This window comes from Brachionichthys hirsutus, chromosome 16, assembly GCF_040956055.1.
Source record: "Brachionichthys hirsutus isolate HB-005 chromosome 16, CSIRO-AGI_Bhir_v1, whole genome shotgun sequence".
Lineage (NCBI taxonomy): Eukaryota > Metazoa > Chordata > Actinopteri > Lophiiformes > Brachionichthyidae > Brachionichthys > Brachionichthys hirsutus.
The window spans coordinates 3,172,243-3,185,264 of record NC_090912.1 but is presented as its reverse complement, the minus strand read 5'-3'; the positions used below and the strand labels follow the sequence as shown (position 1 = coordinate 3,185,264).

The 13,022-nt window shown below is 50.5% G+C and overlaps 1 protein-coding gene across 1 annotated transcript; it reads left to right on the top strand.

Moving 5' to 3' along the window:
• Positions 1–546: 546 nt before the first annotated feature.
• On the top strand, positions 547–10,670 carry smarca4a (SWI/SNF related, matrix associated, actin dependent regulator of chromatin, subfamily a, member 4a). Its single transcript, XM_068750143.1, has 33 exons — positions 547–768; positions 905–1,037; positions 1,535–1,993; positions 2,177–2,275; positions 2,369–2,624; positions 3,052–3,178; positions 3,333–3,506; positions 3,741–3,914; positions 4,006–4,176; positions 4,259–4,306; positions 4,393–4,523; positions 4,634–4,700; positions 4,812–4,906; positions 4,979–5,126; positions 5,222–5,385; positions 5,466–5,532; positions 5,630–5,740; positions 5,808–6,050; positions 6,139–6,252; positions 6,346–6,453; positions 6,560–6,646; positions 6,745–6,791; positions 6,869–7,035; positions 7,127–7,290; positions 7,393–7,632; positions 7,927–8,004; positions 8,096–8,314; positions 8,412–8,674; positions 8,792–8,897; positions 8,996–9,097; positions 9,195–9,333; positions 9,414–9,553; positions 10,012–10,670. Exons 1-33 carry the CDS (start codon positions 547–549, stop codon positions 10,042–10,044), a joined length of 4,896 nt encoding a protein of 1,631 aa, XP_068606244.1. The 3' UTR covers positions 10,045–10,670.
• The last annotated feature ends 2,352 nt before the right edge of the window (positions 10,671–13,022 follow it).

The following is a 13,022-nucleotide window of genomic DNA, read 5'->3' as shown; positions in this document are numbered from 1 at the left end:
ATGATATTATATGTTATGTTTACATCTTTTGTGACCATAACAAACCCTGACATTGTGGACAGGTCATCATTCTTATTTACATCGACGGTCCTTGTGGAAGTCCAGACTAAACCTTTGTGGACTGAGTCATTTCCAGTGAATGACATCAGAACGTCTCCCCCCGTAAACACTAAACCTGTTAACTGAATGGTAGCAAACATCTGCATTCTGCTAATGGTGGAAATGAGGATTCTTACTGTCCATATACCGGCACATAATTTTCCTTTAGTTTTATTACGGGTTGTTTATTTTTATTGGCCGAAACTGATATTGTCAGATCACATCCGATGCTGCTCGGTGAATTTGCGCTTTAGGAGGAATAGAAATCAACATCCTAACTTTTTAATAATAATAATTCAGCTTGATTGATGTGGGCTGGGCTGCTCTGTAATGTGGACAGAACATGTGAACATCACTGATCGGTTCTTGATCGTTGTCCCAATTCCTTTTTCTGTTCCTTCCCAGGGGTACTTGCTGCTTCCACACATTCCCAGTTTCCCCTGAGAGATGTCCACCCCCGACCCCCCAATGGGAGGGACACCTCGACCTGGACCCTCCCCGGGCCCAGGTCCGTCTCCAGGTGGGATGATGGGCCCGAGCCCAGGCCCGTCTCCAGGATCCGCCCACAGCATGATGGGGCCGAGCCCGGGACCTCCTGGGTCGGGACACGCCCACCCTCCACAGGGACCCTCAGGATATCCTCAGGACAACATGCATCAAATGCACAAAGTATTAAACCGCTTTATTTGTTTGTGGTTTCATCTTTCGCTCCGACATGTTGTCATTGCTCTGTGTTTGCTTTCATTGATTTATCTCATTGCCATTCATAGTCTTGTCTCAAAATGTGTTGTTGTGTGTTTTTCAGCCCATGGAAGCCATGCATGAGAAGGGGATGCCTGATGACCCCCGTTACAGCCAGATGAAGGGCATGGGCATGAGACCAGGAGCACACAGTGGGATGGGACCCCCTCCAAGCCCATTGGACCAACATTCCCAAGGTAACGGCATCGCAAATTATTCAGCCTGCGTCGTACGTTCGGGGGAGATGAAACATTTCCGTTTTGTAGCAGCTGAAGAGAGACTCAACCCGAGCACCTCCTGTTTCACTCTGAAAGGTTCCACAAAGGAAGAGCAGATGACTGAGTCATGTAGACGCACTGCATTCTGTGTGTGTGTGTGTGTGTGTCTGAACCCACCCAGCCGGTTTTTGTGCTCGTGTGGCTTCTGGTTCGACGGCATGAGGAGGCAGCGGGAGGCAGGACAGTGGGAGGGGCAGCGTTCATGGGCTTCCCGTTTCAGATAGCAACAAAGGCAGCTGGAAAGGCACACAGTCAGTAGACGGGGAGCAGAGACACGAAGAGAGAGAGAGAGAGAGAGAGATGTACGAAGAGAAAGCGTTGTACTGTGTATGAGACAAAGCTTCTAAACCTTTCTTCAAAGCACTTTGAAGATGATTCTCTTTTACCCATCATGCATCTGGTTTGTTTTCCACCAGGCTATCCCTCCCCACTGGGAGGCTCCGAGCATGCTCCGAGTCCCGTCCCAGCCAACGGACCTCCCTCTGGCCCCATGATGTCTGGAGGTCCTTCCGGCCCCGGGGCTGGACCTATGGAGGGCAGTGGGGACTCGAACCAGGGAATGGGCCAGCCTAACCGTGGTGGTCCCCAAGGTCCAGGCGGACCTACGGGTGCTGGGGTCGGACCAGGCGGCACAGGCGGGCCCACTCCTTTCAACCAGAACCAGCTGCATCAACTCAGGGCTCAGATTATGGCTTACAAGATGCTGGCGCGCAGTCAGCCCTTACCAGAACACCTGCAGCTGGCTGTGCAGGGTAAGAGACCCATGCCAGGCATGCAGCAGCAACCAATGGCCAACATGCCACCCACTGCAGGGCCTGGAGGTGGGCCTGGGTCAGGGCCAGGTCCAGCTCAGGCCAACTTCAACAGACCACATGGTGAGTTGAGTCAGGAAGCGTTACTGAGTTCATGTAACGCGTCGCTTCAGAAAGCCATATCCCAAATAAATTGTATCAGGTTTTGAACAAAGAAGAATTTGATGCTCTGCAGAGACACCTAGTGGCTGAATGCAAACGTGTCTTTTTTAAATTCCATGAAATATGTATTTGTTTTGTTTTCAGGCATGGTGGGCCCCAATATGGTGCCTCCTGGACATGCAGGCGTTCCCCTCGGTATGCAAGGCCAGCCCACCAATGGGCCGCCTAAATCATGGCCTGAAGGTAAACACAGACTTGAGGCGCCCCTCATTCAGCGCTCAATGTGTTAATGCGTACTTGCTTTAAAACCGCCCTGCTGCGATTCCTCTGTTCCAGGACCGATGGTAAACGCTGCTGCCCCCTCCAACCCACCTCAGAAACTGATTCCACCTCAGCCCACTGGCAGACCCTCCCCTGCTCCTCCCGCTGTCCCCCCTGCCGCTTCCCCAGTAATGCCTCCTCAGACACAGTCCCCGGGGCAGCCCGCATTGCCCCCTCCCATAATGCTTCACCAGAAGCATAACCGAATCACCCCAATCCAAAAACCTCGTGGGCTGGACCCCGTCGAGATCCTCCAGGAGAGGGAGTACAGGTGAGGCGGAGCAAGGACAGATGTGTAAAAAACATTTGCGAGCAGTGTTGGATTTTTGTTTTTAAGCGTTTTTAATATTCGGAGGTTAAACCACAATGAACATTGGTCACAGGAAGCGATCTGGGTTTTTTTTAGCAGAAGAAGAACGTTCACTTTATTCATCCCACGCGGGGAAATTCTTTTTCCACTCGACAAACAATTTTTACACACAAATTAATGTTGAGATGGTCGAGTGGAGGGCAAGCTACGTAGCCGCGCCCAGGGAGCAGCGTCTGGCGGGTCGGTGCCTTGCTCAAGGGCACCTCGGTGGCGCTCGGGAGGCAAACCGATTCTAACTCATTCACCTATCCAGGAATGTGTGAGTCTCTGGGCATTGTGGGCGATGCTATATATTGACCACTACTCATGTGTAATATGAATTCCTCAGGCTACAGGCTCGCATCGCTCATCGTATCCAGGAGCTGGAGAACCTACCGGGTTCTCTAGCCGGTGACCTCCGCACCAAAGCCACCATCGAGCTCAAAGCTCTGAGGCTGCTTAACTTCCAGAGACAGGTAGCAATCAGGACATTTATCTGCTCGGAACGTTTAGAGCACCGACGGCGCGTTTGACCTCTGCTCATTGAGTCGGTCTCTATCTGAACCGTCGTCATCGTTCCCGGCGGCGGAGGGGTCGGAGGTTAACATGCTGCCTGTTGGGTGCCCACAGCTGCGTCAGGAGGTGGTGGTTTGCATGCGCCGTGACACCGCTTTGGAAACCGCCCTTAACGCCAAAGCCTACAAGCGCAGCAAACGCCAATCTCTCCGCGAGGCTCGCATCACGGAGAAGCTGGAGAAGCAGCAGAAGATCGAACAGGAGCGCAAACGGCGCCAGAAACACCAGGTACGCCGGAGGACCCCGGCTCTTACAGCCGGATTCTGATTGTATCCGAATAAAACCCACTTCCTGTCGACGGGCGCCGGTTTAAAATGTGGTTTGACCTCAAATGAACAAGCGTCGCAAAAAGGGAACGGCGGCGTTTTCTCACGGCAAACAGCAGAAAGCAGGTTAAACAGAATAATTTAATTCTCATTGTTTCCAGCTCTTGATAACAGCGGTGGCTTTTTGTGCCGACAGGAATACCTCAACAGCATCCTGCAGCACGCCAAGGACTTCAAGGAGTACCACCGATCCATCACGGCGAAGATCCAGAAGGCCACCAAAGCCGTGGCCACGTATCACGCCAACACTGAGCGCGAGCAGAAGAAGGAAAACGAGCGCATCGAGAAGGAGCGAATGCGGCGGCTGATGGTGAGACGACATAACGGCGAGACTTATTGAGCAGGACGGTTGTTACTCCAGCGTCTTAACGTCTTAACATTCTCTGTGAATCCCGTCTCAGGCCGAAGACGAAGAAGGCTACCGTAAACTCATCGACCAAAAGAAAGACAAGCGCCTGGCCTACCTCTTGCAGCAGACGGACGAGTACGTGGCCAACCTCACCGAGCTGGTCCGCGCTCACAAAGCCGTGCAAGCCCTCAAAGAGAAGAAGAAGAAGAAGAAGAAAAAGAAGGTGGGCGTCTGAAGGCCGGGGGTTCTTTCATTTCAAGGCCATTTGCACAGCGACTCACGCGTCCCTGCTGTGTTTTTAGAAGCCGGAGGCTGCGGAGGGCGGGGCTACCGCCCTGGGTCCTGACGGAGAGGTGAGTGTGGACAAGACGCCGTCTCAAAGTGCAGCCAGTCGATGCTCGTGGCGTCTTCCTGACGGCGTTGCTCCTCCCTCCTCCAGCCTTTAGATGAGACCAGTCAAATGAGTGACCTGCCGGTGAAGGTCATCCACGTGGACAGCGGGAAGATCCTGACTGGCGTCGAGGCGCCGAAGGCCGGCCAGCTGGAGGCCTGGCTGGAGATGAACCCGGGGTCGGTGTCGCGCCTGCTGAGCCACGCCCCAAAACGTTCCGTTTGTTTCTGCTGTTCCGGAATAAGGGAATAAGTGTTGTGTTTGTAATCTCCACTCTGGATGTCTTCAGGTATGAAGTAGCGCCACGGTCGGACAGCGAAGACAGCGGTTCAGACGATGAGGAGGAAGAGGAGGAGGTACGAAAAAAAAACCCACAGCAGTGTCTGCGTTAAAGGAAACGGTTGTTTCGTAATTCTGTCTGACCGTTCTTGGTTTTGTTTAATTGACAGGAAGATGAAGAGGAGCAGCCTCGGCCTTCTTCAGGACCAGCAGAGGAAAAGAAGAAGATCCCTCACCCGGACAGCGAAGAGGTTTCCGAAGTGGATGTCATGCACATCATCGAGTAAGACGGCGTCCCCGGTGATGATGAAAGTGGGATGCGAGGCCGGCTCTAATTTCTCCTTTCGTCCGCCAGACACGCCAAGCAGGACGTGGACGACGAGTACGGCAATGCGGCTTTCAACCGAGGCCTGCAGTCCTACTACGCCGTGGCTCACGCCGTCACTGAGAGAGTGGACAAGCAGTCCACTCTGCTGATTAACGGGCAGCTCAAGCAATACCAGGTACAGAACCGGAAACGAGTCCGAGGCGGCGGCAGCGCGAGGAGAGCCGGTCCCGGGAAGCCTCTGACGTCTCTGCGCTTTCGGTCTGTCCTCAGGTCAAAGGTCTGGAGTGGCTCGTTTCTCTTTACAACAACAACTTGAACGGCATCCTGGCTGACGAGATGGGACTGGGGAAGACGATCCAGACCATCGCCCTCATCACTTACCTCATGGAGAACAAGCGCCTCAACGGGCCCTTCCTCATCATCGTCCCGCTATCGTAAGCCCCGGCGCCCGAACGCCAAGACGATCGGCGATTTAATACGCGGCTGTTAATGCTCCTGTTGCTTTCGCTGACAGAACTCTATCAAACTGGGTCTACGAGTTCGATAAGTGGGCGCCGTCGGTGGTGAAAATCTCCTACAAGGTCAGTTGACATTATTCACAGTGTAATAAATAAAACCCCCCCGAGGTCAAACATCCGTTCAAGGGCAAAGATCAGAGGCGCCTGCGTTGGCTTTCAGGGGTCTCCGGCTGCTCGCCGCGCGTTCGTTCCCATCCTGCGCAGCGGCAAGTTCAACGTGCTGCTGACCACGTACGAGTACATCATCAAGGACAAGCAAGTGCTGGCGAAGGTAAGAACGCTTCGGGCGGCGCGTCGCGATGCGTCCGGCGCTCAGCCGTGCGTTTTCCCTCCCGCAGCTTCGCTGGAAGTACATGATTGTGGACGAGGGCCATCGCATGAAGAACCACCACTGTAAGCTGACCCAGGTTCTGAACACGCACTACCTGGCGCCGCGCCGCGTGCTGCTCACGGGCACGCCGCTGCAGAACAAGCTGCCCGAGCTCTGGGCGCTGCTCAACTTCCTCCTGCCCACCATTTTCAAGAGCTGCAGCACGTTTGAGCAGTGGTTCAACGCCCCGTTCGCCATGACCGGAGAGAAGGTGCGGGCGGTCGGGCGCACAAAAAACGACGCACGCCTTTCCGTTCCCGTCGGCTTCTTATTACCGCCGCTCTCGTTCTCCTTAAAAGGTTGATCTTAACGAAGAAGAGACCATCCTCATCATCCGCCGTTTACACAAGGTCCTCAGGCCTTTCCTGCTGCGCCGACTCAAAAAGGAAGTGGAGGCCCAGCTGCCGGAGAAGGTTGGCTTCCCTTGCACGTTGCCTCCTCCTCTCCTGCTGGCGGGTCCTGGTATTGATGTATTCCTCGCTTCCTTCCCTTGTTTTTTTTTACAGGTGGAGTACGTGATCAAGTGCGACATGTCTGCTCTGCAGAGGGTCTTATACAGACACATGCAGGCAAAGGGAGTCCTGCTCACAGACGGGTCCGAGAAAGACAAGAAGGTGAGCAGGAAATGCCTCTAAAAGTCACTTCCTGTTTCAGGATCATTGGATCGATCATTTAAAATCCTCAAAATGCAGTAAGTGGAAGTTTAAAGGCGTTTTTCAGGGTAAAGGTGGCACGAAGACCCTGATGAACACCATCATGCAGCTGAGGAAGATTTGCAACCATCCCTACATGTTCCAGCACATCGAGGTAACGGATCAGAAGTGCTATCTGTTTGAAGAAGAGTCGAATCATATTTCAGGATTGAATGGAACCGTTTTATTTTTTTGTTTTCTTTTCCCCCACAGGAGTCTTTCTCCGAACATCTGGGATATTCCGGTGGAATTGTGAGCGGGTGAGTGAAGCGTGGCGTTCCAGGTGTGTGTGTGGATGTGCGGCGTGTCGCATCATTCCTCATTCCTGCCTTTCCAGCCCTGACCTGTTCCGCTCCTCCGGGAAGTTTGAGCTGCTGGATCGCATCCTGCCCAAGCTGAGGGCCACCGACCACAGAGTGCTGCTCTTCTGTCAAATGACGACGCTCATGACCATCATGGAGGACTACTTCGCCTACCGGAACTTCAAGTACCTGCGTCTCGATGGTGAGGCGGCCACGTGGTCATAAACCCGGCGCTCTAACCGTCACCGGCTCATGTGGAACGCTCCCGAGTCAGCTGCCGTCCTCCTTTTCAGGAACCACCAAGGCCGAGGACCGCGGCATGCTGCTGAAGACGTTCAACGACCCGGCCTCCGATTACTTTGTGTTCCTGCTCAGCACCAGGGCAGGAGGCCTCGGCCTCAACCTGCAGTCCGCCGACACGGTCGTCATCTTCGACAGCGACTGGAACCCTCATCAGGTATCGGCGCCAGCGAGAACGCTAATGAGTGGAAGTGTTTGCCGTAGTTTCCGGTGCCGTGCACAATCGCAGCAGCTAAATGTGCGGTGGAACTCCTTGCAGGACTTGCAGGCCCAGGACAGAGCCCACCGCATCGGCCAGCAGAACGAGGTGCGCGTGCTCCGCCTCTGCACCGTCAACAGTGTGGAGGAGAAGATCCTGGCGGCGGCCAAGTACAAACTGAACGTGGACCAGAAGGTCATCCAGGCCGGCATGTTCGACCAGAAGTCTTCGGGCTGCGAGCGCCGGGCCTTCTTACAGGCCATTCTGGAGCACGAGGAGCAGGACGAGGGCGGGACTCAAGCAGGCTGCCGCACTCGGGGGGCGTGGGTGGGTGCGATCCGGACTTCTCTTTTCTTGGTTCCTTCTCAGGAGTTGAGCTTTCATCCAGAATAAACTTTTGCCTCCTTTACTTGCATGTGGCTGTTTATATACTTGAACGTTTCAAGCTTCTTCACCTCTTTATTCCTCTTTTTTACTTTCCAATGTTCAAATGCAGTTTAATCTGGAACACATCGTGCGACTCGTCCTCAGGTTGACAGTTAGCCCGCGAGTCCGAGTCTCTCTCGTTGCTCACTGAGTCTCGTTTGTCTGCAGGAGGAAGATGAAGTGCCGGACGACGAGACTGTCAATCAGATGATCGCCAGGACTGAAGAGGAGTTTGAGCAGTTTATGGTTGGGCCCGGTTCTACACCCAATATTTGTCACGTTGTTTTACAATCTGCTTCTAAGCCGGCTGCGTCATTTTATTTTTTAATCGCTCCAGCGCATGGATCTAGACCGCCGTCGCGAGGAGGCCCGCAACCCCAAGAGGAAACCTCGCCTGATGGAGGAGGACGACATGCCCAGCTGGATCTTGAAAGACGATGCCGAGGTTGAGCGGCTAACTTGCGAAGAGGAGGAGGAGAAGATGTTTGGCAGAGGATCCCGCCAACGCAAGGAGGTGGACTATAGCGACTCTCTGACTGAGAAGCAATGGCTGAAGGTGGGACGGCGCGAAGTCTCGCTACGTCTCGGGACGCGCAAAAGAATCCATGTGAACTGAGCTCAAAGTTCTCTCGTCCGTCCCCTCCCCCCCGCAGGCCATCGAAGAGGGCAACCTCGAGGACATCGAAGAGGAAGTGCGTCACAAGAAGACGACCAGAAAGCGCAAGAGAGACCGCGACCACGACGGCGGCCCGTCCACGCCGAGCTCCAGTTGCGGCCGAGGGCGGGATAAGGACGAGGAGGTGAAGAAGGCCAAGAAGCGCGGCCGCCCGCCTGCCGAGAAGCTCTCGCCCAACCCGCTCTCCCTCACCAAGAAGATGAAGAAGATCGTCGACGCCGTCATCAAGTACAAGGACGGGTGAGGCCCTTCTGTTGAAGCTTTGTGTCCGTGTCATCTGAAGAAGCCACCGGCCACGGCCCGATCGCTTTCAAACCAGCGCTCACCACTAAGCTTGCTGCTTGTTTGTCGCAGCAGCAATGGCCGACAGCTGAGCGAGGTTTTCATCCAGCTGCCGTCTCGCAAGGAGCTCCCAGAGTACTACGAGCTCATCCGCAAGCCGGTGGACTTCAGGAAGATCAAGGTGAGGATGAAGAGGAACGCCAGCTCCTCATCGTGGGACGCCTTCGCTTCCGATTGTGTCCCGTGTTTCTGACCTCCGTCCTCTTTTGCCGCCTCCAGGAGAGGATCCGGAGCCACAAGTACCGGAGCCTGAATGACCTGGAGAAGGACGTGATGCTGTTGTGTCAAAATGCCCAGACATTCAACCTGGAGGGGTCTCTGGTGCGTGACCACAGAGCCGCGCGCTAACGCACACTCCAGCTAACGGCGCTAGTTCTGATAAAAGGTCGGCTAACGGGTCTCTCTGTAAACCTCCCAGATCTACGAGGACTCCATTGTGCTCCAGTCCGTCTTCACCAGCGTGAGACAGAAGATCGAGAAGGAGGACGAGAGTGAAGGAGAGGACAGCGAGGAAGACGACGAGGAGCTCGACGAAGGCTCGGAGTCTGAACGTGAGTGTCGGAAAAGCAGGGCCTTACTTTTGCGCGATCATTTAAAGGGACACTTTATTAAACTGCGTTTTTTTTTTTTCTCACAGCGCGTTCAGTGAAAGTGAAGATTAAACTGAGCCGCAAAGAAAAAGGGGACCGAGGAGGAAGAGGACAGCGGCGGAGGGGCCGCGGCGCCCGGGCCAAACCGGTGGTGAGCGACGACGACAGCGAAGAGGAGCAGGAGGAGGTGAGGAAAGAAGTGAGCACACATCCCACTGGAGGCCAATGGTGCGTTCAGGTGCTCCTGGGACATTCCTGTTTCTTGAGCTGGGAAGTTGTCGTATACCAGTGTATTCCCTAAAGCCACAAAATATTGGTTTACTTAACTTTAATCGAGGTTGATGCTCATTAATGACTTTTTACCTTTTTTTTTAAAACATCTTAATATTTGAAGTTACATTTATGCAAATAAGTTTCTAACCATAAACCAGACATTTCCTGTCACCCACCAGCGTTCGTACGCCCACGACACCAAAGTCAGAAAGTTGTCTGTCAGGAAACTAAATTAGCAGATTATTCTAAAGTGACGTAAAGTAAAGCATAATCATAAATAATGTTTGGTCAGATAAAAGGAAAAATGTGTTTTTACAGTTCTGTAGTATTTTATAGAGTTAAATCTTTAACACAAATGTGTTTGTTTTCCAGGAGCGTTCGGCCAGCGGCAGCGAGGAGGACTGAAGGGAGCCGCTCCCGACTGGCTCGACGGCCCGCTGAGCCCCTCGACTGGACATTATATATTTTACGTAGATACAGCAGGGAGCCGGCCGGAGGAAAGGCCTAGTTTTACCTAGATGAGCTGATTTTTAGTGAGACAACTGTTAGCTCATTATTGTATACCATTAATTAAAAAAACTACAATAATAAAGTTATCAACCATCCACCTCCATATTTAAACCATTCTTCCTGTTATGAATAGTCGTGTCTTTTGCTTTTTGTTTTCTCCTGTAAATGGAAATCCGACGGAGCCTGAATTGCAGACTGATCAAGGGCCATACATGACAGCTGTTTTTTTTTAATTTTCTTAAAGTGGTTTTATTTTTGTCGTCTTTTACTTTGAGACGGAGCCCACAGGAGTCGCTGTGTTCCCTCGCCTCCGCTTTTGAATGCATGCCGTCTGTGGAAATGCACCTGGATGTGTCTTCACTATTATCTCTGTGTTTTATTTAAGACTACAAGCGGGATCACGGTACATCCCACCCTGCAGGCCCCCCCTCAGTAATATAAAGGGGAGGAGGAGGAGGGGGGAGGGATGGGACTATTTTCTCGTGTCAGTGTCACTGGATTCCAAAAAGTACAATAAAGGCATCTCATGATTAAACCAGTAGCCACTTCTCTTTATCTTGAATTCACAGTGATGTTGTTTTTTCTGTTGTGTTCCTTTGTCTGTTGGCAACAGAACTCAAAAAGTTGGACAGATCTAGATGGAATTTTCACTAAATGTTGGGAATGTTACCAGGAGCATATTATATTTTGGTATTCTGGATTGGATTGGTGTAAATCACAGTATAGAGGGACTGAGGTGCTTGGTGGAGGTCTGTGTGAATGATGGAGAGTACACACGTATCACATGTACGTATATGTGTACACGTCTCGATCGTTTTGTACACAAAAAGTCAGAAACTAGAAATTTCTCAGCATTTTTATTTCTCAACGCTTTTTTGCATTTTTGACAACAGTAGATATGTCGCGCCGTTAAAGGTCAGTTTTTGATGTAGATTGAGAGAGTTTTTCTTTTTCTTTTAAAGTTAAACATTTAAAGAAGACAGTAATGATGGACACGACAGTAATATTACAACTTCCGTCTCGTGGATATGACGGCAATGAAATTACAACGGGGTAGAATCTTCAGTCTAAATGTAAACTTTTATAATTGACTAATTTCATCGGTACGCAGAAAATCACAATCTGATGGCATTTAAAAAGCGAGGAGGACTGAAGGGAGCCGCTCCCGACTGGCTCGACGGCCCGCTGAGCCCCTCGACTGGACATTATATATTTTACGTAGATACAGCAGGGAGCCGGCCGGAGGAAAGGCCTAGTTTTACCTAGATGAGCTGATTTTTAGTGAGACAACTGTTAGCTCATTATTGTATACCATTAATTAAAAAAACTACAATAATAAAGTTATCAACCATCCACCTCCATATTTAAACCATTCTTCCTGTTATGAATAGTCGTGTCTTTTGGTTTTTGTTTTCTCCTGTAAATGGAAATCCGACGGAGCCTGAATTGCAGACTGATCAAGGGCCATACATGACAGCTGTTTTTTTTTAATTTTCTTAAAGTGGTTTTATTTTTGTCGTCTTTTACTTTGAGACGGAGCCCACAGGAGTCGCTGTGTTCCCTCGCCTCCGCTTTTGAACGCATGCCGTCTGTGGAAATGCACCTGGATGTGTCTTCACTATTATCTCTGTGTTTTATTTAAGACTACAAGCGGGATCACGGTACATCCCACCCTGCAGGCCCCCCCTCAGTAATATAAAGGGGAGGAGGAGGAGGGGGGAGGGATGGGACTATTTTCTCGTGTCAGTGTCACTGGATTCCAAAAAGTACAATAAAGGCATCTCATGATTAAACCAGTAGCCACTTCTCTTTATCTTGAATTCACAGTGATGTTGTTTTTTCTGTTGTGTTCCTTTGTCTGTTGGCAACAGAACTCAAAAAGTTGGACAGATCTAGATGGAATTTTCACTAAATGTTGGGAATGTTACCAGGAGCATATTATATTTTGGTATTCTGGATTGGATTGGTGTAAATCACAGTATAGAGGGACTGAGGTGCTTGGTGGAGGTCTGTGTGAATGATGGAGAGTACACACGTATCACATGTACGTATATGTGTACACGTCTCGATCGTTTTGTACACAAAAAGTCAGAAACTAGAAATTTCTCAGCATTTTTATTTCTCAACGCTTTTTTGCATTTTTGACAACAGTAGATATGTCGCGCCGTTAAAGGTCAGTTTTTGATGTAGATTGAGAGAGTTTTTCTTTTTCTTTTAAAGTTAAACATTTAAAGAAGACAGTAATGATGGACACGACAGTAATATTACAACTTCCGTCTCGTGGATATGACGGCAATGAAATTACAACGGGGTAGAATCTTCAGACTAAATGTAAACTTTCATAATCGACTAATTTCATCGGTACGCAGAAAATCACAATCTGATGGCATTTAAAAACGTTAGTACATATAAGAAGAAGCAAAAATATAAATAGAAAAGCAATAAAATAAATATATTTGACACAAAATAAAGTGCAAATTGTCCTGCGTCGGGACCAACACACCATCGTGGATAACAAAGACTTTTTGAGCACATACTGCAAAACTCCTCTGAAATTGATCTGAATGAGTTTATCCACAAAATAATGAAGATTCACAACAACAATGAATGAACTGGAAACTACCAGAGGACAAGCGGGACACCTTTCTCTGCAGACCTCTGGTCGTCTACAAGGGGGCAGTCTAAGACAGCTCTGAGCCTGGAGTTCCACAACTATCTTTTTGTCTTCAATGCAATTGCATATCCATCACACATTTACAGAATAAATCCCATCACCCCTAAATAAAATGACTGGCACTTTTCCTCACACGCAATATTGGACAATGCACGTCTGTATAAATGTTAAATAATGAGTGAATGAGCATTTCTAGACT

What these genes read in the sequence shown, in the direction of transcription:
- smarca4a (XM_068750143.1), top strand. Translation starts at nt 547, where the DNA reads ATGTCCACCCCCGACCCCCCAATGGGAGGGACACCTCGACCTGGACCC. An exon ending in AGCGAATGCGGCGGCTGATG is followed by an intron (nt 3,915 to 4,005) that starts GTGAGACGACAT and finishes ATCCCGTCTCAG; the next exon opens with GCCGAAGACGAAGAAGGCTA. An exon ending in AGGACGAGGGCGGGACTCAA is followed by an intron (nt 7,633 to 7,926) that starts GCAGGCTGCCGC and finishes GTTTGTCTGCAG; the next exon opens with GAGGAAGATGAAGTGCCGGA.